The sequence below is a fragment of the Dendropsophus ebraccatus genome, chromosome 3 (genome assembly GCF_027789765.1).
Source record: "Dendropsophus ebraccatus isolate aDenEbr1 chromosome 3, aDenEbr1.pat, whole genome shotgun sequence".
Classification (NCBI taxonomy): domain Eukaryota; kingdom Metazoa; phylum Chordata; class Amphibia; order Anura; family Hylidae; genus Dendropsophus; species Dendropsophus ebraccatus.
Genome location: NC_091456.1, coordinates 143,550,846 through 143,575,584, shown reverse-complemented (window position 1 = coordinate 143,575,584; position 24,739 = coordinate 143,550,846). Strand labels below are relative to the sequence as shown.

Genomic DNA, 24,739 nt, shown 5'->3' with positions numbered 1-24,739 from the left:
CATAACTACTCCAGATTGGAGCCCAGGCTCTAGAGCAGTAGGCAGCAGGCCATCATGCACAGCTGGTCACAGCAGGGCTAGGGGAGGTAAGTGGTGAGGCTATTGCGTCATCACTTACCTCCTAACACTGTGTGAGCGGGCGCTCTGCACCGACCCATGACGTTTTGCTACCCACTAATATCAATGGGTGTCAAATCTAATGCGGATTTTGCTTATCGAGTTTCTCTAGTGACTCCAGCAGCACATTCTACCCTTCACCACGCCCCCTCTTGATCACATGACCCATAACGTTTCTCAGCGAGCACGTGACTACGACGTCGTCCTCTCACATGACTGAGGGGCGGGCAGTCGTGACGTCAGAGGTGAAAGGCTCCGGAGAGGCAGAAGCGCAGATAGAGGGGCAGGATGAGGCCGGGGTGACCCAGGAGGTGAGCGGAGCTTGTCCTTCATGTCTGCTACACGGCGCCATCTGTATAAAGCCAATAAAAGTGCATCCCCCCCGCTGGACGCGTGTACCTGTGTGTGTGTGAGCTGCTGCGCTATGCAGTGTGTGCACGGAGACATATGGGGATAAGAGAGTAGTTACTGCCCCCTAGGGTTGAGGTGGTGTGTGCCAGGCTCAGAGACCCCACAATCTCCTCAGGTAGCACAGTCGCCAGGGTAACCGCAGCACCTGATAGGGCAGTGTTCTGTGAGGTAAATGTGCACTTATTCACACAGTATAAAGTCAGCGGTATCCTGGCGTTTCATCAGTGTATGGGTGTGTTCACACTCTGCAGATTTGTTCCAGTTTTTCCCAGGTTATTTTAATGTGAAAGTCAAATCCTGCAGCAAATCACTGTACACTGTACAACCTATTGTATGTTCCAGTATAGTGCACACGTTTTACAATGTAATATGCGACAAATCACATGCAGAACAATGCAGCATGAGTGCAGTCATGGGGTAGGATTATGGCGCCTATCTTGCACACGTATTCAGCCCCAGAATGTGAGTAATACACAACGAGGTCACATGGTGCACTGTAACGCCAATGTTTCCTTGTGCAGTTAAAGGAGAAGTCCGGTGAAAATTTTTATTAAAGTATTGTATTGCCCCCCAAAAGTTCTAGGGGCCGAGGACTGCCCCCATTGGCTGTGCTGCACTGGCTTGGGATGTCAGTACAACACAGAATACTAAGGAATATTTAAAGGAGAAGTCTGGAGAAAATGTTTAAGTATTGTATTGCCCCCCCAAAAGTTATACAAATCCCCAATATACACTTATTACGGGAAATGCTTATAAAGTGCTTTTTTTCCTGCACTTATTACTGCATCAAGGCTTCACTTCCTGGATAACATGGTGATGTCACTTCCTGGATAAACATGGTGATGTCACTTCCTGGATAACATGGTGATGTCACTTCCTGGATAACATGGTGATGTCACGACCCGACTCCCAGAGCTGTGTGGGCTGTGGCTGCTGGAGAGGATGATGGCAGAGGGATGCTCAGTGTCCCTCCAGTGCCCTGTTTCCCTCAGTGTCCCCCCCGCCATCATCCTCTCCAGCAGCCACAGACCGCACAGCTCTGGGAGTCGGGTCGTGACATCACTATGTTATCCAGGAAGTGAAGCGTTGATGCAGTAGTAAGTGCAGGGAAAAAAGCACTTTCCCATAATAAGTGCATATTGGTGATTTGTATAACTTTTAGGGGGGGGTCAATACAATACTTCAATAAAAATTTTTGCCAGACTTCTCCTTTAATATACATGTGGGAAGGCGGCAGGGATCGGCCTCAGAGGTACATGGCACAATTCTGGGTTTATGTCCTATTTCACCAATAAAGGTGGGCATACATTCACTGTCACTCCTCATACACATGAATGGTTGGCTCCACTATGTTTTCTCAGGGAAGAGGGGGGTAAGCTAGACAGCTCTGGCAAAAGGATTAAAGGGGTTGTCCAGCGAAAATCTTTTTCTTTCAAATTAACTGATATCAGAAAGTTATATAGGTTTGTAATTTGTTTCTATTAAAAAATCTCCCGCCTTTCCATACTTATTAGCTACTATACATCCTGCAGAAAAATGTTTTATTTTCAGTCTGACACAGTGCTCTCTGCTGACATCTCTGGCGACAGGAACTGTCTCAGTTTTCTATGAATCCCCATAGAAAACCTCTCCTGCTCTGGACAGTTCCTGTCTCGGCCAGAGATGTCAGCAGAGAGCACTGTGTCAGACTGAAAATAGGACAACATTTCCTGCAAGACATACAGCAGCTAAGGCCCAGTTCACACAGTGCAAGAACGGCGGAATTGCCCGCCGCGGAATGCTGCCACAGTCCATGTCATATTGATCCTCTATGGGAGGTACGCGCACTGCATCTCTACATCTCAACATGTTCATTCTTCAGCACGGAGAGACCCTGAGAGATGCGCCGCGCGTGCGCGCCTACCATAGGGTGTCATTATGACACGGAGGCTGGCGGCATTCTGCGGCGGACAATTCCGCCGTTCTTGCTCCGTGTGAACGGGGCCTAATAAGTACTGGAAGACATGATATTTTTTAATAGAATTAAATTACAAATCTATATAACTTTCTGACACCAGTAGATTTGAAAGAAAAAGATTTTCACTGGACAACCCCTTTAAACAATGGATATCCAATATAGCCAGACCTTCTATCCTCCCCATCATCATCTGTTAGGGTGGTCCGGAGGTCTCCACACACATTAGATGACCGGACAGTCCTGAAGAAGCTGGCAGGTTCGGCTGACTTTTAATTATATATTGACAGGTTATTGGTCTGCTGAGCTGTGTATAATGTAAGCCTATAGGGCACAGGTGTCACACTCGTGGCCCTTCAGCTGTTGCAAAACTGCAAGACAGATAAAGCTTTGGCTGTCCAGGCATGATGGGAATTGTAGTTTTGCTGAAGGGCCACAAGTTTGTCACCCCTGGCTATGTAGGTTCAGTAGGGGCCCCTCTTAATTTGCTCTCAAGGTTATAGAGCTTAGGCCGTGTTCACATATGCGGTAACACAATGAAAATTGTGAATGGATCATTTAATATCAGTATTTTATTGTGTTACTGCATCACTTCCTTGCGTCCAGCCGTCCTTCAGTAACGCGATGAAACGCCAACTCAGCTCCCACTGTGTGACATGGAGAATGTACAGTATATAGCCATTCAGACCATTTCTGATACTGTACTCCTCTGCAGTGTAAATATATAGGAGCTGGCAGCTTCCATCAGCTCATCCTTAGGGCTCTCATGTCTGAACAACCCCTCCAAACAACAGAATATGGACAATCAATTAGAATAGATTTTTATTTGCTTACTATCTGTGTGTCATTGTTGTCATCTGTAACTTTCCCTTGGAACTGACACACAATAGATAAGAAGATACTAGGCAGGTGCTTTGCATTTTTATAGGTTCTGTTGGATAGAACTGGCTTCACTACTATAAAACATGCCATGCATAAGGATAGTTGCACTGGCTGTAAGCATGCATATGTCTAGGGCAGCACTTAATGTAGAGCTGTTGGCAGGAAACAGGGCAGAAAAATAAGCAGGTAAATAGGCCCATCGCTAGATAGGGCTACTGATTAGGATTCTCTGCATACCTTGTTTATCCCTATAGTCCTTTTTATTGCAGAGTTATAAACCTTTTTGATTACCATGAAAATGCATCTTGAGAGTTCAGGTGGTGTTCCCTAACATAGTAAAAGCCCAGCTAAGTCCAGTCCATGTCCTCTTTATCTAGTCAAATGAGGTAGGCAGATGCACGTGCGTGCAGAGGCAGTGAATAGGACATGGGCTGGACTTACCTCGGCTTCTGTCATGTTGGAAAGCACCCCCTGGGCTTTTAGGCCTAATTTGCATAATGACAAAAAGTTTTATATATCTCGGTACTGGAAAGAATAATAGAGATAAAATAAGATATGCTCAGAATCAAGATGAGAAGCCCTATCTACCCATATACTTATATGCACCCTTGTTTTCTGATGACAGGTCCACTTTAAATGAGGCTGTGGCTTGGAGATTAAAAATCTATTTTCCTCCTTTGTTTGAATCCAGATAGGCCAGAACTGATGTGCATTCTCCTGTACATTAATCTAACCTGCTGATACATTCCTTTTGTCCACTGAGCGCTGAAGATGGAGCTATGTCTCTTGCCTTCATCCTCTGCACTGTTCTTGTGCAGTTAGTAGTTAGATCCTCATGCTTATTGGGTGGTTTGTAGCACGCCCCAGGAAGCCGGGAGAAACTTGAGACCGGAGGCTGAGAGTGAGCGGTGGCACTGTGGGGGCACGGGGACGGGTAAGTATAACTTTTGTTATATTATGTTACCACCACCCCAGCCTGTTCGGGAATTTTTTCCCCGGAGTCCTCCTTTAACTCACTCTCCTTTAAAACACTGCAGAGAGTTATAGGGACTCATGTTGAAAATCTCATAGAGGTACACTAAAAGTGAGCTGGTCATGTGACCACATAGCTGATCTATTGGATGAAGCGGCCATAGGATCAGGTCTTGTGAAGGGGGCGACGCCATATTTACTTGTAACCACAGCCGAGAGAGAGAGAGCATGTAATGTCTTTTTTTTTTTATTATTAAAAATGATCTATACACTTTCTTGATTTGGAAACGTATGGCTGCACAAAAATTCTAATATTCTTCTTTAAGCCTTATTGGGAATATTCTTTATATTAGTGTTTTAATTTTTTAATCACCTTTTGTTTCAGGTGCCAAAATAAATGGTTTTGGATCTTTAGTAAGATGGACACCTACTTTCAGGCAGCAGTAGTTGATCTGGATAAACTTCTAGATGATTTTGAGCAGAGTACAGGTGAGTGAAGGCATTATGGTTAGATTATTTAACAACATATATTTGATAAGGACAGGTGTATGCATTGTGGGGCTGTGCCTCTTCCCGTATCCTCAGGCCCTGTGCACACAGAGCAAGAGTGGCGGAATTCCACAGCGGAATTGTCTGCCGTGGAATGCCGCAAGCCTCCGTGTCATAATGACACTCTATTGGAGGCTCGCGGGCTGCATCTCTCGGCGCTGAAGAACGAACATGTTCATTCTTTAGCGCGGAGAGGAGCCTCCCATAGAGTGTCATTATGACACAGAGGCTGGCAGCATCCCGCGGCAGACAATTCCGCCGTGGAATTCCGTCGCTCTTGCTCTGTGTGCACGGGGCTCACTCTCTTATCCTTGATCTTCTGTGTTTAGGCCATGTTTGCCCAGAGTGGCTCTTAGGCCGTGTGACAGCTCAAGGTTTTGGTGGCTGCAGATATTATTGTTTTCTTGTGGCACCACAGAGGTCATACTAATACTAAAACCCATAATCACTTGAACAAAAGCTGAGCTGAAGTTTCATGTAACCCCTTCAGGAAAAAAAAAAAAGAACTGCATTTTTTTTACCTTTTTGTCCCACACTTATACTTTTTCGTAAAGTATCACTGTATTTGTTCTTTTTCCGGTTCAGTTAATAGTCAGATGCTCATGAACTTAACTTTCAAAATGAGGGCGATTATCAGGCAATGGGTGCTATTATACAGTCAGAGTAAATTACTTCCATTACTATTAAGTTTATGCCCACCTTACTGTTTACTGAAGAGTGTATCAAGTTTAGGGCACCCTAAACTATATAATTAAATGAGTAAAATGTCTTCTTTCCAGAGGTGATTTGTAAAAATAATTTTTATACATTGTTTTATTAAAGTTATATTATTTTTAGTGTAACTTCATTAAATAATAAATGTATACTCTTCTATTTATATACTATTATACATTGAGTGGTAGAAATAACGGACAACACGGCCTCTCTGCTACCACCAACGTTTGTTTCAGAAACTGCAGGGCTGTCTGAATATACACTATGGGGGGGGGAGATTTATCAAAGGGTGTAAAATTTAGACTGGTGCAAACTGCCCACAGCAACCAGTTACAGCTCCTCTTTCATTTTACCAGAGCTGAAGGCTGAGCTGTGATTGGTTGCTGTGGACAGTGTGCACCAGTCTAAATTTCACACCCTTTGATAAATCTCCCCCAATATATTAGAATATATAGTACTCGGGCGAGCCTCTCTGCAGTGTTGTGCTGTGTATGCTGCAGCGTCTGCAGAGATGAGGTGAATACAATCACTTTTTTCTCTTCTAGAAACACTATTCAGATTTATACCTCTATATATTTTATCATCTGTTGGGTTCTGACCTTTGGGACCCCACTGACTCTGAGAAAGGCCACAGCACGTGTTCAGCTTTGCAGCTTCTTTAGAGGCTCACCATGCAAAGGAACTAGAGCACAGCTTTAGTATATAAATATGCAAAAAGAGTCTGTGGAGCCTCATTTAAGAGTTTAGAAATATGGGACTAGCCAGATATCCCCCCAGGGAGACAAGGACCTAGTTATGGGGGTGGGTCCTGTGAGGAGGCCACCAAAACCGAAGTCTAAGCATATAACAAGGGAATTACAAAACCAGCTATCCGTCCCTATACAGCTTTTTCGGGGCATTGCCCCTCATCGGTGTGCAGTAGGAGTTTGGGTGGGCGGAAGCAATGCCTAGTAGACCATCACGGCAAAATGGTCACTAATCGCAGGGAGACCAGCTAAACAAACCACTGTAGACTGCTAGTAAAAACACACAACACAGTGAAAACCTAGGTGCATTGCCCCCTGGGAAATTAATATGTAAATGGACAGGCTACAGCATGGTTGATATTGTTCTTAATACTACTTCAGCTGCTGCAGAACCTCCTTTTGATGATACAATAGGGAGCTTCTGTCCATTACTATACAGGACAGATTATACAGTACTGTATATTACACACTGCAGGACCTCTTCACCAAAGCACAGATATCACTACAACTCAGCTATTCAGTGGTTGACACAAAGGGAAACCTGTGTCAGTCCTCTTCTGCAGAAAAGGGAAGAATTCCACTCATCTCTGTATAATCTGTCTCTGACATTAGAAATAGATGCTTATATCAAGAGAATTCACTAAAAATTTCCCTTGACTTGTATTATATTCTAGAATGCTAAATATTTTATTCTAAAATGGCAGATCAATGCATCTATGTCAAAATATCAAAGGCCTTGCATTTTAGTCTCTTCACATGTAAAAGGAGCACAGACGTGTTTACACCCAAATAGAAGAGAAGCATGTATGTATATATATGTATATGTGTATATATATATATATATATATATATATATATATATATATATACATAGCGCTCTGAAGAATTTACTTACTGTTTTTTTTTTTTTAATACAGACGAGTTGGAAACTTATCCACCACGTGATGCGCCTCTCAACCCAAACCAAAGTGCACTTTCTTCTGGGGACTTCTACTTGCAGCCGGATTTGTCATCTCCCAGGAAGCAGTCCTATGGCAATAGTCATGAAGAACCTCCATCTCCTGTCCGTGTGAATGAGGAAGAGTTGAGAAATGTTACTCCTGTCTCTCAGGGTGAAAGAAATGTCACTGGGCCAGATCTCTTATCTTGTGTAGAGGAAGGAAAATCTAATGAAGATGAATCGAGCACTGGGAGGAGTAGTGTTCCTATATGTGACCTTATCAGTGACACTGGCAGCTTGCTTCATACAGCAAGTAGCAATGAGTCACTAATTCCTGATACTCTACAGCCAAGTGCAAGTGTTGTGTCTGACCTGGAATTGCTTTCTGACCCAGCTTTCTTTACAGTTCCAGCTTTGGATGTTACAGCTTCATTAGGAAGTGAAGAACCACACAATGTAGATGTCTCGACAAGGGAATCAGACTGGTTACCTGAAAGTCCATCAAACCTACTTGATCTAAGCCCTAAGGCTAGCAGTGCAAATATTAATGCCACCTCAGATGGTAACTTTGATGATGCTAGAGATGCTTCTGACATTGCATCTAGTATTGACTCCTCTAGTACTTCAAGTTCCTCTAGCACTGATGGCTACGTAAGTGATGATATGTGTTATGAGCCATTGACTGAGGATCAAAATGGCTTGGAGTCAAAAGTACAGGAGGCTGGACTGGGCAGTGCATTGTTACCAACAGCAAATCTAGATGTTCTAGTGTTATCAACAGAAAATTCAGATTTGGGATTAAATAGTGAAATTTATAGTAATTTAGGTGCATGCCAAAGTGAATGTCTGCCTGTGGAGAAGCATGAAATCACTAGTGTGATTACCCCCGAGTGCAATAATGACGTGTCTGAGACATCTACACCATCGGCACACCATGAGCTGACTCCTCAGGCCGAATCTCTGCCGTGTGCTGTGGTAGATTGTACTACACAAGATAGTGATTTGCCTGTAAAAGATAATTTGGTGGAGCATTATATCCAGGCCTCAGGAGACGTACCAGCTGATGTGTCACAAAATGATATTGAGGTACCAAGTTGTCAAAATGCATCTTTACCTGTGTTACCTGTACTCACAGAGAAGTCCATAGCCATTGAAAACAAGCCAGGTGGTGAAGATTTTCCACCACAACCTGTTACTGAATTGCCTACAGTAGAAAAAAGCCTGAACATCACACAGAGCGCCGCCTGTCCAGACAATATTTATAGCCCGGACTTTGAAAATGCTGTATTGTCTGATTTTATAAGTGACCGTAATGACGTGCTATTAGGTGACACATACATCACTGATGAGGAGCTGGACGCTTTTCTTAGGGAGGAAGGTGTTCCTCCAAATAAAGAAACCGCGTTGGAAAACCTTGCAGCCTGTGATGTAACATGGGCTGAATCAAGCGTGGCCAGGGCTGATGGTGATGAGTTACAGTCTCAGGAAAAAGATCAAGGCAAAGCTGAGAGCAACACAGTGGATGTCTCACAAAATAAACCTGCTTCTCCTCCTCCTCAAAGCCAAGGGAATCTCTCGGGTGCTGCTATGGTTTCTCATGTTGGAGGTGCCAGGCCAAAACAGTTGTTTAATCAGCCACCAAAGTCTCTGAATCTCAGCCAACCCGACAAGCTAAATAATCGGAATCTAGAAAGAACGCTTTCTGACCAAACGCCTGAAGAATCTGCATCGGACGGCTTGCATTCACCGGGTGTTGTACGTGGATCAGTGAATGAAGACATTGATGAGAGTCCTGAGCTCAGTGTGAAGGAAGCGATGCAGAGACCTGAGACTAGTGCATATGAAAATCCTGAACTTGGTCAGAGGCAGCCGACATGGATTCCAGATTCTGAAGCTCCAAACTGCATGAACTGCAGCACTAGATTCACATTCACTAAGCGGAGACACCATTGTAGAGCTTGTGGAAAGGTAAGTTAGCTATATTAAATGGTTTCTCTACCTTTAACAAGAGATTTAAGGCCCTATTACACCAAAAGATGTCTGACAGATTATTTTACAGATTTTGCCAGCCAAAGCCAGGATTGGATTTGAAAAGAGGAGAAATCTCAGCCTTATCCTTACGACCTGTTCTTTGTTCATAGTCTGTTCCTGACTTTGGCTGAAAAAAATCTGTCAGGCCCCATTCACATGTCTGTGTCAGTTTTTACTGTCAGGAAATCCTGATCAGGAGACCTCAAATGTCATCAGGATAGTATCAGGATTTCCTGACAGTAATCCGTTTTTACCATCAGGAAACCATCAGGAAAAACCTTCAGGATTTCCTGATGAGATGGTCTAGTATGCCAACATAAATCACAGGTACCCACACAGCCCCTAGTGTACCTGGATGGCCACAGTCTGCAGAACTACAACTCCCATCATGGCCTGCCAGCAGAGCCATGATGGGAGTTGTACTTCTGCAACCTGGATGGCCACAGTCTGCAGAACTACAACTCCAATCATGGCCTGCCAGCAGAGCCATGATGGGAGTTGTACTTCTGCAACCTGGATGGCCACAGGCTGCAGAACTACAACTCCCATCATGGCCTGCCAGCAGAGCCATGATGGGAGTTGTACTTCTGCAACCTGGATGGCCACAGTCTGCAGAACTACAACTCCAATCATGGCCTGCCAGCAGAGCCATGATGGGAGTTGTACTTCTGCAACCTGGATGGCCACAGTCTGCAGAACTACAACTCCCATCATGGCCTGCCAGCAGAGCCATGATGGGAGTTGTACTTCTGCAACCTGGATGGCCACAGGCTGCAGAACTACAACTCCCATCATGGCCTGCCAGCAGAGCCATGATGGGAGTTGTACTTCTGCAACCTGGATGGCTACAGTCTGCAGAACTACAACTCCAATCATGGCCTGCCAGCAGAGCCATGATGGGAGTTGTACTTCTGCAACCTGGATGGCCACAGTCTGCAGAACTACAACTCCCATCATGGCCTGCCAGCAGAGCCATGATGGGAGTTGTACTTCTGCAACCTGGATGGCCACAGGCTGCAGAACTACAACTCCCATCATGGCCTGCCAGCAGAGCCATGATGGGAGTTGTACTTCTGCAACCTGGATGGCCACAGGCTGCAGAACTACAACTCCCATCATGGCCTGCCAGCAGAGCCATGATGGGAGTTGTACTTCTGCAACCTGGATGGCCACAGGCTGCAGAACTACAACTCCCATCATGGCCTGGCAACTCCATCAAAGCATGGTGGGAGTAGTAATTCTCAAAAGGGTAATCTCACCTGTCCTGGATCCTGCTCTGTCCGGGCAGCGAGGTTGAGGTCCGGGCAGAGTGCAGTGCAGAGATCCGGGCGGCGGCAGCGGTCGGAGGTCCGGAGCATGCGGCGGGCCGGTGGTGAGTTTCCGGGAGGGGGGGGTGGAGCGGAGCGGGCGGGCGAGCGGAGCGGGCGGGCGGAGCGAGCAAGCGGGCGAGCGGAGCAGGGCGGGCGAGCGGAGCAGGGCGGGCGGGCGGGCGAGTGGAGCGGGCGGGCGAGCAGAGCGGGCGAGCAGAGCGGGCGGGCGGTCGGCCCCGTGGTGAGGTCCTGGCTCTCTACCATTCCGGAATCACGGGCACTTTCCTGATATACATCAGGAAAATGCCCGTGATTCCGGCGCTCCCATAGACTTCTATGGGGGCGTCCGTGCCGGATTTCCGGACGAAAATAGGACAGGATCTAAAAAATCCGGTCCTATTTTCCGGAACGGACACCCTTCCGGAAAAATCCGGAAGGGTGTCCGTGTCCAATGTTAGCCTATGAGTCCGGAAATCCGTCCGGATTTCCTGATAGGAAATCCGGACAGATTTTCCGGACGTGTGAAGGGGGCCTCAGATGATGTCAGACTTCTTCTGGTGTAATAGGGCCCTAAATGCCAAATGACTATATCCATCATGACTGTCTGCAAATTTATTCTAATTGTATGTGCATGTAAATTTATTGTACTTTAGTCTCTTTAGTGTTACTATCATTTAATAAAACATTTCACCTGTCAAATTTTAGTTAGTGTTTGGGCACTGAGATCCTCACCATATGCTTAGACCGAGTGGGCAGAAGCCCTCAGCTTGGTACTTCTCTCCTCTGTGCATAAGATGGACTCTATAAATTTCTATAGAATTCTCCTGCTGCAAGAAGAGGGAGAGAAGCACTTCTCTGAGTGCTTTTCTCTGCTCATTCAAGTGATCAGTGGGAGTCCAATAAAAACATTTCTCATGTTTCTATGACATTACGTTTGTTTGTTTAATTAATAGTAACACTTTTTAAATATCCTACACATTCTATACAATATAAAGATTTCCTCCAATACATTAATACTTATGTCAGTGTTTCACATTTCCATTCAGAAGCATACAGATGCATATACAGATATTGCAATAGTAGCATTGTGGATTTATTTTTTCTGGTGACTAGAACAGACCACAGGATTTTATGGGGTTGTATACAAGGGGTATATTTGGTTTTCACACAAGCCATGATGTATAGAGGTATCTCTCATAGTGTCCATGGCATTGGCTGTGATGAGCGCTGTACTGTTGTTAGCATTAAATATAATAGTACCTGATAGAGACTCTGAATAGAGCTGTCACCATCAATGTGAACACATCCTTATCTAAAAAAATAAAAAGGATGCAAATTACATACGACTTTTGTGATATTTTAATGTAAAATCCCCTGTCTCGCAAATAAATGTAGCAAAATTTAAGGTACCTGCATGAAAAAAAGAGGGAAATGATGAACCTCTTAAAAGGTATTTAGACATAAGTGAGCTGGGTGTAGGTCCAGTTTAGTCATCAGGTAAATCATCTGCCTGTATTTATGGATGGGAGGTGTGTATAGCTGTAAAACACATCCTCATTCACTGTGCATTTGTTTACTTAGGTTTTTTGTGCTGTCTGCTGTAGCCAGAAGTGTCGCCTGCAGTACCTGGATAAAGAGGCGAGAGTCTGTGTGGTTTGCTATGACTCTCTCACTAAAGGTAAGAGTCCTTATGTGTTTGACACCACCCTGTGACTGCATTTATTACTTGTGGTTTCCCCAAGCCATTAGGCATGGTAAACCACAGGTGGATGTGATGTTCTAGTATTCCATTTCATTCTTCACTAACCTTTATCCTACTTACTGACATCCTAAAACTACCACATAAGTAAAACAAATGAAATTAATGTGCCACAGTTGCTGAGCTGCGTGCCAGGTGGCCGACCTGTGCATATCCATCTTATATGTTTAGGTTTTTCATTGATTATATTTTAATATTAAAGCTGCAATTATATGTGATTTCAACAAAAAATCTGCATGCATAAAGTTGTAGAGCAAAAAGTTGTTTTATTTTATATCCCTAAGTAACCAGAGGACTTTGTTATCCCTGCTTCATAGCAGGGTATACCTTCACCTAGCATTTGGAGGGCCACGAGTTTGACACATGTGACTTAGAGGATGTCAGTCAGTATGAACTTCTCTTCTAGAGATCTGCAGCTGCTTCTACTTTCTTTCTTCTGAAACATCTCTGGTATTAAAGGGGTTTTCCATCTCATAAAGCGAGAGCGTATAGCTAGGATATGCCTTTACTTTATAATCAGTGGGGGTGAGACCTCTGGGATCCGCAATGAGGTGGCAGTGGAGGTTTTTCCTCCACAGCAGCACTCCAGGCTACCTGACCGTGTATTTACTGCAACCAGCCCCATTCACTTGAATGGATCTACACTGCAGTTATCTGCACAGTTGATAGTTGGGGGTGCCATTGTCTAGTGGAACAATTCCCTTGCTCAGTGGGGAGCCAAAAAGTCCACCCTCAACAGTCATAAATTGATGACATAACCTAGCAATATGGCATCATTTTAGGAGAGGGGGTAACCCTTTTCTTCCTGCTTTACTTCTGATACTTCTGCCTTTTCTCTCAGGTGAGGTTTTCCTTCTTCTCCACAGATCTTTTGTGCACTCCTCTACCTAGACTGCAGCAAGTCAGTTTTTCCCTATGAAAAGTATTCTGTTCTGTTTTGTTTCCCTTCCTTTAGTACAGGCCATTAGGAGGATGATGAGCCCAACTAGTCCAAACCCCACTGTCCCCACTGAGTACTGTTCCACCATCCCTCTCATGGTGCAGGCACAGGCAGCAGGTACAATTAACTCTCCGCCACCCACTATTTTGGTGCCTGGCTCAGTACTTAAACAACCAGGAGCTGAAGGTAAATTAGAGCTGATGAATAGATAGAAAATAACTGGTCGGGAAACATGAGCACCTACAGATTCAAAGGAGTAACATGCACTTAAATATCTTATATTCCTTACAAACATAGAATATTGCATCCAAAATTTAGATTTCAAAAACTGATGGCTGTACTCGTAAGTAGTTTTATTTTTTTATTTATTTATTGGGGGAGGGGGTTTAAAACTATTTTATTTTTCTACATCACAAGAACAGGGCCCAGACCATTGAAGTTCTTTTAAAACTCAGTGGTAAAATACATCTTGGTTGCTACACTTATTCATTTTTTGACCTTATTTTTTATTCCATCTACATGCCAATATACAGCCATATTATGGTCCATAGTTTGGTGTGTATTTTAGCCAATAAGCCTCCCGAAATACATCCTGAGTGAAAGAATGGATTTTTTTTTCAGCTGTAAATATGGCCCAAAAAGACAGTTGTATTTTACAGTTGAAACGGAGCCCAAAAAACTATTACGACTACTTTTTCCTGAAGTGTTCCTTGTGCAAAATCCTGTTTTTAGCTTTTATCTGCGCCCAACTTAACAATATTTTAATGCATAGCTTTTAATGCTTGCTTTGTCCTTTTAATGCTTGATTTTAAAATCACTGATGGTCAACTTTTAGTCCTCACATGGGGTCAGCGAGTGAATATCATGGGTGGTCACAACACAAGTATCTTAGCTGTGTTTCATAGAAACCCAGTGTTTTTTAATGACGGTCAACGTAAAGCGCTTGATGCCTATGGGTGTTTTTTTTTTTTTTTTTTGGTGTGTGTATACCTTACAAATTACACATGCACTTTAAGTTCTGGAATGCTAACTTTACAAGCCTATTGTAAGTACATCATAAATAATGGTGCCCTTTACCCTCTAGTATGTTAAATAAAATCGTGTTTGAGGAATCCCAGCAACGAGTTAATAAATGATTGAATGGCTTTCCATAGAAACACTATGAGGAAAAGGAAAAGCGAAATTTGCTTTTAGTAGTGAACTGTGTTCAGATGGAGTTAAAAGCAGATCATGTGCCGCTTACCTTATCTGGTTGTGTAATGGTCCCAGCATGGCTAAAGGTGGGGACAAGTTGTCCAATGCTGCCTCGTGTGCTATCCAATGGTATCTGACTGTAGAACAACAAACATAACCAAAGCATTGGCATTGTTTGTTCAGCGTTGTTCATGTAAACTATGACATCAGACAGTAGATATGTGGGAGAACAGTGGGGCAGGTTTCTAAGATGTCACAATGATGTCAGTTTAGCAATTTTGATGATAGTAAAGAAGAGGGCTGCACACCTTCCAGCTCCCATTCTTACATTTGACAACAGCCCGCAGCATCTTTACACTGTAAATACCATCTATTAGTCGGCTGAAAAGGTGCTTGAGTCTTGTGCCAAAAGTTTGATGCGCTGTGTCATGTGTTAAGTCACGTTGCTGTTAAAAATGATCAGACATGATGCAAAACATGTAATAAATGTGGTGGACGGCATTCGCAGATTGTGCTGGAACCATTCCAATAGTAAATCTACCCCAGTAATTATGGCTTCCTCAGTCATTCATCGGCCTCTGGGAGATGACTTGTTTAAAGCTGCTTGGCAATGATGACATTTTGCTGTTTATAATCATAAGCTATACGTCTAATGGTTCCTAATATGCAGCATACAACCACGCTGCAGACATTTGTGACTTCTATATCTTACAAGCTTCAGTGGCTGCTTGACAGCTGTCTGGTTACATCCCGCTTCACTGTAAACTTCCTTTTCTGTTCCATTGACGTCATGCTTGCAGGCTATGTAACAAACTACCCCAGACCCCCCCCTCTCCCCCAACGTTTGTTTGTCCTCTTTGTGATGTAATGTAGATAGAACAAGATTGTTCACTGCTACTTGGCTAGGAAGCCCATTCCCTGCAATCGTCTATTGACATCTCTCCCTCCAGATTGGATGACTCTCATATATATATATATATATATATATATATATATATATATATATATATACATATTTTTTCCTGAGAATCTTTTTAAGGGGTACTCTGGTAAAAATGGTTTCCAAATCAGCTGGTGGTAAACTTAAATGTTTTGAATGGAAGCAATTTACAAATCTGTATATCTTCTCACACCAGTTAAGCTGAAAGCTATTCCCCTCCTTCCCCCGGAGTACCCCTTAAAAATGTGTGATGTAAGTGCTAGTATCTTATCGTTTACAGCATAACAAAATCCATTGACAATGATGGCTACGCCAAACCCCCGGCCAACCCCCCTGCCCCTTCTTATGATAATCAATAAGGTAGGCCGCCTGGATGAGTAGCCCCATCCCCAGTGCTCCTAAATGCTTACCGGGCAGAGGAATAAACAGCACGGGAATGCCGCTGAGGAGGAAGATAAGCCATAACTTCACCCTCAGCGCCCTGTACCAACTAGGGAGCTATCCGCAGGTTAGATTCATCTAACCTGCTAATAGTTTCCCTTTATAGGAGCAATGCTAAATGAAAGGTCCTGATATCTAGTTTTGTTCTATACAAGAAAGACATGGGCATTCATATATATGGATTTATGCATTTTTTGCCACAGTTTTTGCAAAAATCAATTTTTTTGCCATGAAACCCTGATGTGTGACTTATACCATATGAGGCTCGTCACCAGTTATTATCAGTGATTTTGAGGATTGCAAAGCTATGTAAAGCCTGTAAGCTCTGGGCATTGGATAAGATATTTAAATGCTTTTGATCCTTTGATGTCATGTGCTTATGCTCATTCATATTCACAAGATGTTGTCTTTTATGTTTGCTTTCTAGTTGACTGTTCATTTGCTGCTGTGGACCTTAATTTGCAGGGATCCCTCGCACATTGTCTCTAGCTTTATTAAAGTATTGCATTACTGTAATAAGAGATGGGGGAACACGTGGAAAAGATGTGCTGAAGTTCCCTTTAAAGGGGTAGTTCACCAAAAAATGTTTCTTTTAGATCAACTGGGGCCAGAAAGTGCCAGAGATCTGTAATTTACAACTAGGCTGGGTTCACACTACATTTTTTTAATCCGTTTTTTTTTTTAATGTTTTTTTTTTTTTTTTTTTGGCAGAAAAACTGATGATGATGCAACTGTGTGCATCCGTTTTGATTCGTTTTTCCATTGACTTCCATTATAAACAAAACGGATCAAAATGGATCAGTTTTTTTTAGCGTACACAAAAACGTGGTCAACCTAATTTTTGTGTCCGTTAAAAAAACAGATCAAAACGGATGCACACAATTGCACCTGTTTTTTTCATCAGTTTTTCATCCGTTTTTTGCAAAAATGGATTCCAAAAACGTAGTGTAAACCCGGCCTTACCAATCTTGCCAGAGCGGTGTACATAAACTGATCCAACAATGCTCAGTTTCTATAGGGACAAACCCTATTGAGAAGAAGCTCCAATTAAATTTTTGGGGTAGTTCACCATTAGTTTTTTATTTCAAATCAACTGGTGCCAGAAAGTGCCAAAGATTTGTAATTTACTTCTATTAAAAAATCTCGAATCTTCTAGTTCTTATCAGCTGCTGTATGTCCTGCAAGAAGTGGTGTATTCCTTTCAGTCTGACACAGTGTTCTCTGCTGCCATAACTGCCCATAACTGGAACTGTCCAGACCAGCAGACAATCCCCATAGAAAACCTCTCCTGCTCTACAGACTGGAAAGAATACACCACTTCCTGCAGGACATACAGCAGCTGATTAGTACTGGAAGATTGAGATTTTTTTAATAGAAGTAAATTACAAATCTCTGGCGCTTTCTGGCACCAGTTGATTTGAAATAAAAAACGTATTGGTTAACTACCCCTTTAAATTCAATGAGAGCTTCTTCTCAATAGGGTTTGTCCCTATAGATTTCTAACAAAAGATTCTCCGGTATTTATAGAGAATTCTTAAGTACTTATGGAGATTACCAGCACTTAGTAAAATAGACATGTCCGAAGTACTGACCGATCCTCTTTTCTTATCTCACAGTACAATACTGTTTTCTATGTTTTAGAGCTGTGTTCTGCCCTTTTGTCACAGTTTAGGATAACCTTGGTTCTGTTGTGTTGGGTATGTAATTATTTATCTGGCTACAAGCAGATCTCTCCAAACCTAATCCAGATCCAGGTCATTGTAAACAGGTGCAGTTCCTGTCACCTGAGCTGAGGACGTTTCATAGAGCTTTGACTAGCAGGCTCCCCGCAGTATGCTCACTGTGCAGCTTCTATCTTTATATATCCTAGGAGATCGCACACAAACCTCAAGAAGAGTTAGGCTTCAAGTATGCTTGCCCACATCCAGTAATCCGTAGTCCTCTTTTGTTAAATAGTTCTTTTAAGGACCGTACGATTAAAGTTATTACATTTTGTCTTGTAATGAGATGCTTGACTATATGATTTGTGCATTATTGTAACAGTTTTGTTATCATGTTTCCAGGAATGAACCCAAAAGAACAGAAACGTGTGTGGTTTGCTGATGGCCTATTACCCAATGGAGAGGTTGCAGACACAAGTAAACTTGCTGCTGTTGGCAGGAAGACTCCTCAAGACTCAACTCCAGTAACTCCAATTTCCCCAGATGCTTCCAGGGTAAGATTGTTGGTAATAATAATTGTCATTTCCTAGTGCTCTCAGCAGTGCCATGCACTGCTTCACAAGGGCCATCTCTAAATCAATCAGGTTCTTCTACAGGGGCTAATACAGTTTTAGCAAGTAATGCTTATTCTGTGTGGGGAGAAAAAATTTATATATTTATAATTTTTTCTTCTTACAACAATCTTCATAACTCATGGTTTTTTAAGATTTCCATCCTTTGGAAATAAATAATTTAGGTTCATATTGAATGACAACGAGTAGAGAAAAATTGTATAACCTCCTTATCAAAGTGCACTCTTTATTTGTTGTAACTGCATCACTAAAGGGGTTCTCCTAAGAATGCAAATTATTCACAGGACAGGTGATGAGTGTCTATGGGAATCCATTATTACCTTCCGTGTCATCCTGTGTGATTTGAGCATTGGTCAAGCTTGTGCACTGCTGCTTTATTTTCTCTATTGGACTGATAGGTATTCAAAAACAGCACTGGGCAGTCCCATAGTGAGTGAATAAAGCAGCAGTATGCATGCTCAACCTCACCTTTTCTGCCGTTCAAATACCATATAGAATCTATAATTTAATATACCAATGTATAGCTGGTATATTCTTGTACTTTTGTTACTGAAACCGAGCGGCAATGTAGTTTGTCTTATTGTCGTAAGTAGTAGTAGTAGTAGTAAGTAGGATTCAGAGATGTTAATTTAATATACTCAATTAGAACCAACATTGAGGTAGAACTGCAGTGAGTAAGGAGCCATAGTTGGGGTTATTTTGCTGCAGTATTATTGGCATTAAAAAGGATAAGATCTGTAAATGCCAAGTTCCTTTCCACAGGCCCTGGGATCTTTGCAGGATAACGCAAAGCAATCTGATAACACAGAAAAGCCAGAGACCTCACATGAAGTGTGCAGTGCACAAGTATCCACAGATGAAGAATCAGCTAGTGCCTTCCAAGTGTCCTCTGCTTCAGACTATAGGATGCTTTGCTGCATCGAGAAATGTGTCAGCCGAGAACTCAGTCTTATTCCAGATGATAATGTTGGTCTGCCACCTCTGTTAATGACACTTGGAGGAAGTGAAGGTAATTTCTTTGCAGTATTGAACTGAATGCTGATATTAGGTTCAGTATGTTTTTCTACAACATAAAAAACTGCAGCCCAGGAATAGTATTGTTTATAATGCTCAATCATCAACTCCCTTCCACTTCCATTGAAAACAATGAAATATAATAATGAAAGTCATGTCAATACTTATATATGTTGCAGTGAAATGATAGAATCAGGGATTTGATCAAATCCCGGGAAATGATGAAATGACTGCACCATTCTATCATTTCCCTAGGGAATTGATCAATTCACTGACCCCTTTAAGGAAAATGATGGCATGAACTCTATCATTTCCCCCTGCAACATAGAATTCGCTTACCGTATCACCTCTCTGCCCCCCTGCCCTGTCTGCTCTGTTCCCCGTCTGCCTCCGTCGCCTCTCTGCTCCCCATTCTGTTTATTTTCCCTGCGACACCCCTCCTGCTCCCCAACCTGTCCACTCTGCTCCCCGTCCGCCCTGCCGCAAGATGCCTACCAGGAGGTGTGCCACCCTTCTCCCCGTCCGCCTCCGGTGTCATCCGCCCCGCCTTGCAAAATGCCTTCTGCTCCCCCGGCCTGTTTGCTTTGCTACCCGTCCGCCTCAACGCCGTATGCCTGTCGGGAGTTGTGCCGCTCTGCTCCCCGTCTGCCCTGCCGCCATATGCCTGCGGGGAGGTGTGCCGCTCTGCTCCCAGTCTGCCCTGCCGCCATATGCCTGCTGGGAGGTGTGCCGCTCTGCTCCCAGTCTGCCCTGCCGCCATATGCCTGCTGGGAGGTGTGCCGCTCTGCTCCCTGTCCGCCCCAACGCCATATGCCTGCCGGGAGGTGTGCCGCTCTGCTCCTTTGTCCGCCATATGCCTGCCGGGAGGTGTGCCGCTCTGCTCCCCGTCTGCCCTGCCGCCATATGCCTGCTGTGAGGTGTGCCGCTCTGCTCCCAGTCTGCCCTGCCGCCATATGCCTGCTGGGAGGTGTGCCGCTCTGCTCCCTGTCCGCCCCAACGCCATATGCCTGCCGGGAGGTGTGCCGCTCTGCTCCCTTGTCCGCCATATGCCTGCCGTGAGGTGTGCCGCTCTGCTCCCTTGTCCGCCTCCGCCACCAAACATAGAGCCGGGCGACTCCTCGATCGTTCATTCCATTATTTCCCTGAAAGGGGTCAGGTATTTGATCAAATCCCTAGGGAAATTAAGGAACGGCGCGTTCATTTTATTATTTCCCGGGATTTGATCAAATCCTTGGATTCTATCATTTCACTGCAACATATATATACACACGGGGTGTTGTTAATAGTGTAAATCAAAGAGAAAGTAAGTCCAGCACTCACCAATATTTCAGCTTACAGAGTCTTTATTCCAATAACATCTTGGTGCAGGATAATCTCCTGAAGCAACGACTGTTTCAGGCGGGTTGCTCTATTCTCTATGCCTGAGCACCTCCATTTTAGTGAGGCTTTGACTGTCCAGGCAAGATGGGACTTGTAGTTTTGCAACAGCTGGAGGGCCTGAGTTTGACACCCCTGATCTAGAGCGACTCCCAATGTACGCCACTGATTAGTTGTGCTAACCACCTGCTTCTTCTGATTAGTCATTGTTAATACTGTGCTGTTTAGTGGTTTAGATTTCTTTTTTTTATTGCGGCTTGTCACATTTGCTCCTGTATGATTGTTTGCCCAGTACTCACATGCCTAATGACCTCTTCCATGTTGATATATTTCAGATGCTGTGGTGGAGAACAGACCGACTCACGCAGGAGTCATGTTGCTTTTGGAAGAAGAAGGGACTAACCCAATAACATTTATCCTAAATGCAAATTTGCTTGTTAATGTCAAATTAGTAACTTGTAAGTAAGAGCACAGTCTGTCTTCGATATGCTGATCTCTCTGATGCTTTTTTTAATAGGCTGGTAAACACATAAAACAACATTGTTCTTAACAAAATTGTTCTATATTTTCTTCAGATACTTCAGAAAAATGCTGGTTTTTCGCAACTAATGGATTGCACAGCTTGGGTCAGGCAGAGATTGTAGTAATATTGAATTGCTTACCGAATGAAGACGCTGTTCCGAAGGAACTATTTAAGCTTATGAATAACATCTACAAGGATGCACAGAAAGGTACACTGTGATCACGAGGGGAATATGGACACTTTCATTGTTTTTACAAGGCCTAATCCGCATACCATTAATGGTTGAAGTGCAGCTTCAGGCTGACTGACCTGTGCCACATTTTACATTTTTAGCAATAAATTAGAAACTAACTCAGTCTTAGTCTGAGTGCGGATAAATAACTAATGCTGCTTATTTGGGCAGCTTACTGAATGCTAATTAGTTTGTAGTAAATTTCAGCCTGACAAACCCATAGAGTTTTTAAAGGAGCAACAGCACTCATGTTTGACCCCAGCTTCATTCACACTCGAGATATGAGACCACAGTGGTCTAGCATATTTCATCTGTGAATAGGTGATCATTTGTTACCTCTGGAATACCCCCAGGATCTGTCAGCTCTCCTCACATACCTGTGTTAACCATTACTTGAAATCCTCATAAAAATAATCCTGTTCCTCTCTCAGGTTGGAACAGGAGAGTAGCCCCATAGGCTTACTATAGAATCTACTCCTGTGTTACAGATATTTAGTCAAATGTTGTGGTTGGTCAGGATCCCAGTGCGACCCCCGCGATTTCTACCTATAGCTGAGAGAAATTGGGGTGGGTGGCGGCCAGTAAAGATTCCCTTTAAACAGAAAAGTGATAAGTAATAGTCTTGTTTAAAAGGTAGAAAATTTGAAAATTGATCAGATTACTTTAAAATAAAGAATCTTATACTTACACTCACACCTGCCATTACAATAGTACCCAGCTCCCGCTGTCCACCACTTTCTGGCTACAGAAGTGATCCAGCTCTGGCATTGATTGGCCGACTGGGCATTCCCTGTGTGCTGATGCATGGATAGCAGTGTGGACCCAGGCAGTGGTGGGGGGGTGAGCAGGGGTGTATGTAGTACTTTTGTTTGTAAGCCACCCTTACCTCCCATATTTTATCTAACTGATCTTTGCTTTTTTCATCAGGAAAATATATAGGAAACCTGGAAAATATTACATTCACTGAAAGCTTTCTCGGTAGCAAGGATCATGGCGGCTTCCTGTTTTTTACACCTACTTTTCAGGATGTCAGTGGGCTGCCGGTACCAAATAGTCCTTTCTTGTGTGGGGTTATTATCATGAAGATGGAAGTTCCATGGGCTAAAGTTTTTCCTATTCGTTTATTGCTGACATTGGGAGCTGAAAGTGGTGGTAAGTTGTGTCATAATCCTAGTCCACTGATAAACCTCCTTAAATGGGTTATACAAGGTTAGAACAACATAGCTGCTTTATAAAAAAAAAAAGAAAACACCACACCTGTTCTCAGGTAGAGTGTGGTATTACAACTTGGCTCTATTCACTTTAATAGAACTGAGCTGCAATACCACACACCTCCTGAGGGCACGAAGAGTGGTGCTGTTTTCAGGAGAAAGCAGACATGTTTTTCTAATTTTGGAGAACTTTTTTAATGCTGGTTTACACATTGTTTTCGTCAAAAGCTGCATGGTTTTGTGGCCTTTTTAAGAGTGTAGATTTTGTGCTTAGATGTTAAAAGGGTTGTCCTGGGAGCAAAAAACTGCTGAGCTGGTGCCTCCCTCCTCTGATTCCATGTTTTGAAAGTATCCCTTCTGAGACGTGGAGGGGCGGGTCTAAATCCTGATCATCGTTTGCAAGTAGGCGTAATTTCGCCCACAAACAATAAACGGTACTTAGACCCACCTCTCCACGTCTAGTTGCCCTACTTAAAAATAGTTGCTCGCCATTGGACAGTTACCATTCACTAGGTAGACCCTTAAAGGTGTCCCTTAAAAACGTGCCTCCTCCATGCCCCCACACCTCCTCCTTCTAGCCTTTTTTGCTATCTTCCTTTTTGGAGGTTGCAGGCAGCACACAAGCACCTTTTGGCCCCTGAGAACTTTTCTCATCACCCTGCCCCCTAACACAGGACAGCAGCCGCGCAGCACAGAATGTTACACCCACGACTCCCCACTTTATTAGTACAGTCTACCTAAGGAGTTAAAGGGGTAGTGCGGCGCTAAGAAATTATTCACAAAATAACACACATTACAAAGTTATACAACTTTGTAATGTATGTTATGTATGTGAATGGCCTCCTTCCCGTGTTCCCCGTTCCCCGCCCGTGTACCCGGAAGTGTAGTGCAGTATACATACCTGAACCGTGTCGACCGACCCCGTCTGTAATCTTGTCAAAGACGTCATCTTTGGGAGGCCGGCCCCCCTCTGCCGCGTCATAACTGTGCTCAGCCGCGATTGGCTGAGCACAGTTATGCTCAGCCAATCGCGGCTGAGCAGCTGATGACGCGGCCTCATGCTCAACTCATTTAGGGTTCTGTGATTTCAGGTCCTGGGGTTATTAGTGTTAACTAAACCTTTCATTGTTCTCCATGCTTTCTTAAATGGGCAGTTTCATTTAAAAAAAAAAAAATCTAGCATGTGAATAGTGTTTTGATCAGAAGCATGCAGTAGTACATTTCACTCACCCAAACTCGGCGATCTTCATCAAGCTTCAAGTCTATGAGGCCGCTGGATGGAAGTAAAGCACACCATTGTGCGCTGACTCTCATGTGTTCTGATCAGTGGAGGTCTTAAAGGGGTTATCCAGCGCTACAAAAACATGGCCACTTTCCCCCTACTCTTGTCTCCAGTTTGGGTGGGGTTTTGAAACTCAGTTCCATTGAAGTAAATGGAGCTTAATTGCAAACCGCACCTGAACTGGAGACAACAGTAGGGGGGAAAAGTGGCCATGTTTTTGTAGCGCTTGATAATCCCTTTAATATTAAGACATGTGATACGTCTTTTTTTTTTTTTTTTTTTTTTTTTTTTTTTTTTTATGGCTCATGAATTTCTGTGAATAGCACCTATTTACTCAGCTATATACTGACAGCTGACATGCCTGAAATGAAGGCCCATTGCATTTCCTGCTGACCAGTTGTGGTTATGCTTAGACAGCGCCCTTACTGAGCATGTCTGCATGTAGTACTCCATGGACTGTCAGCTAGGCATTGAAACTATTTAATTAAATTGTTAATGAAAAACTGTGCAGCTGAATATAAAACATGTGAGAAGCATAAAATAATTGTAGAAACTCAAGACATATGTTAAAGCCCAAATGAATCCTAAACCAACAGTAGATGCTCTTTAAGGTGTCCTGCAGCCGGAGTGGTTTGCCATTGACTGGATGTTTTTAGCTAAAACCTAAAGGTCATTCACCCTTGACCTAGATTGACTAGCACTTTACTTATCCTGACTTTGTCTATGTTTAATTCCTCAAGTATATCCATCTCCTGTAACAAGCCGCAGACACCGAAAATCTGTATTTGGAGAGATTGGACATACTATAATAAACTTATTGACTGTAAGTATTTTTACTGTATGTTTCATAGCAAAGAGGTTTACAGTGAAACTTGAAGCAAAACTGGGGCAATAATCAGCATTTGAG

The 24,739-nt window shown here is 43.4% G+C and overlaps 1 protein-coding gene across 3 annotated transcripts in view; it reads left to right on the top strand.

Annotated features, from left to right (window-relative positions):
• The first annotated feature begins 342 nt into the window (after positions 1-342).
• The window catches only part of ZFYVE16 (zinc finger FYVE-type containing 16), a 44,256-nt gene continuing 19,859 nt past the window's right edge, over positions 343-24,739 (top strand). The window contains exons 1-11 of one of the 3 annotated variants that reach the window (XM_069962858.1): positions 343-428; positions 4,722-4,825; positions 7,263-9,253; positions 12,208-12,304; positions 13,341-13,442; positions 17,964-18,115; positions 18,956-19,202; positions 20,920-21,042; positions 21,160-21,315; positions 22,267-22,491; positions 24,573-24,655. In XM_069962858.1, coding sequence (XP_069818959.1) covers positions 4,756-4,825; positions 7,263-9,253; positions 12,208-12,304; positions 13,341-13,442; positions 17,964-18,115; positions 18,956-19,202; positions 20,920-21,042; positions 21,160-21,315; positions 22,267-22,491; positions 24,573-24,655 — 3,246 coding nt within the window. In that variant the 5' untranslated portion in view covers positions 343-428; positions 4,722-4,755. Of the gene's footprint in view, positions 429-4,721; positions 4,826-7,262; positions 9,254-12,207; positions 12,305-13,340; positions 13,512-17,963; positions 18,116-18,955; positions 19,203-20,919; positions 21,043-21,159; positions 21,316-22,266; positions 22,492-24,572; positions 24,656-24,739 lie in introns of all 3 variants that reach the window. The other 2 variants (XM_069962857.1, XM_069962859.1) reach the window with 2 other exon arrangements.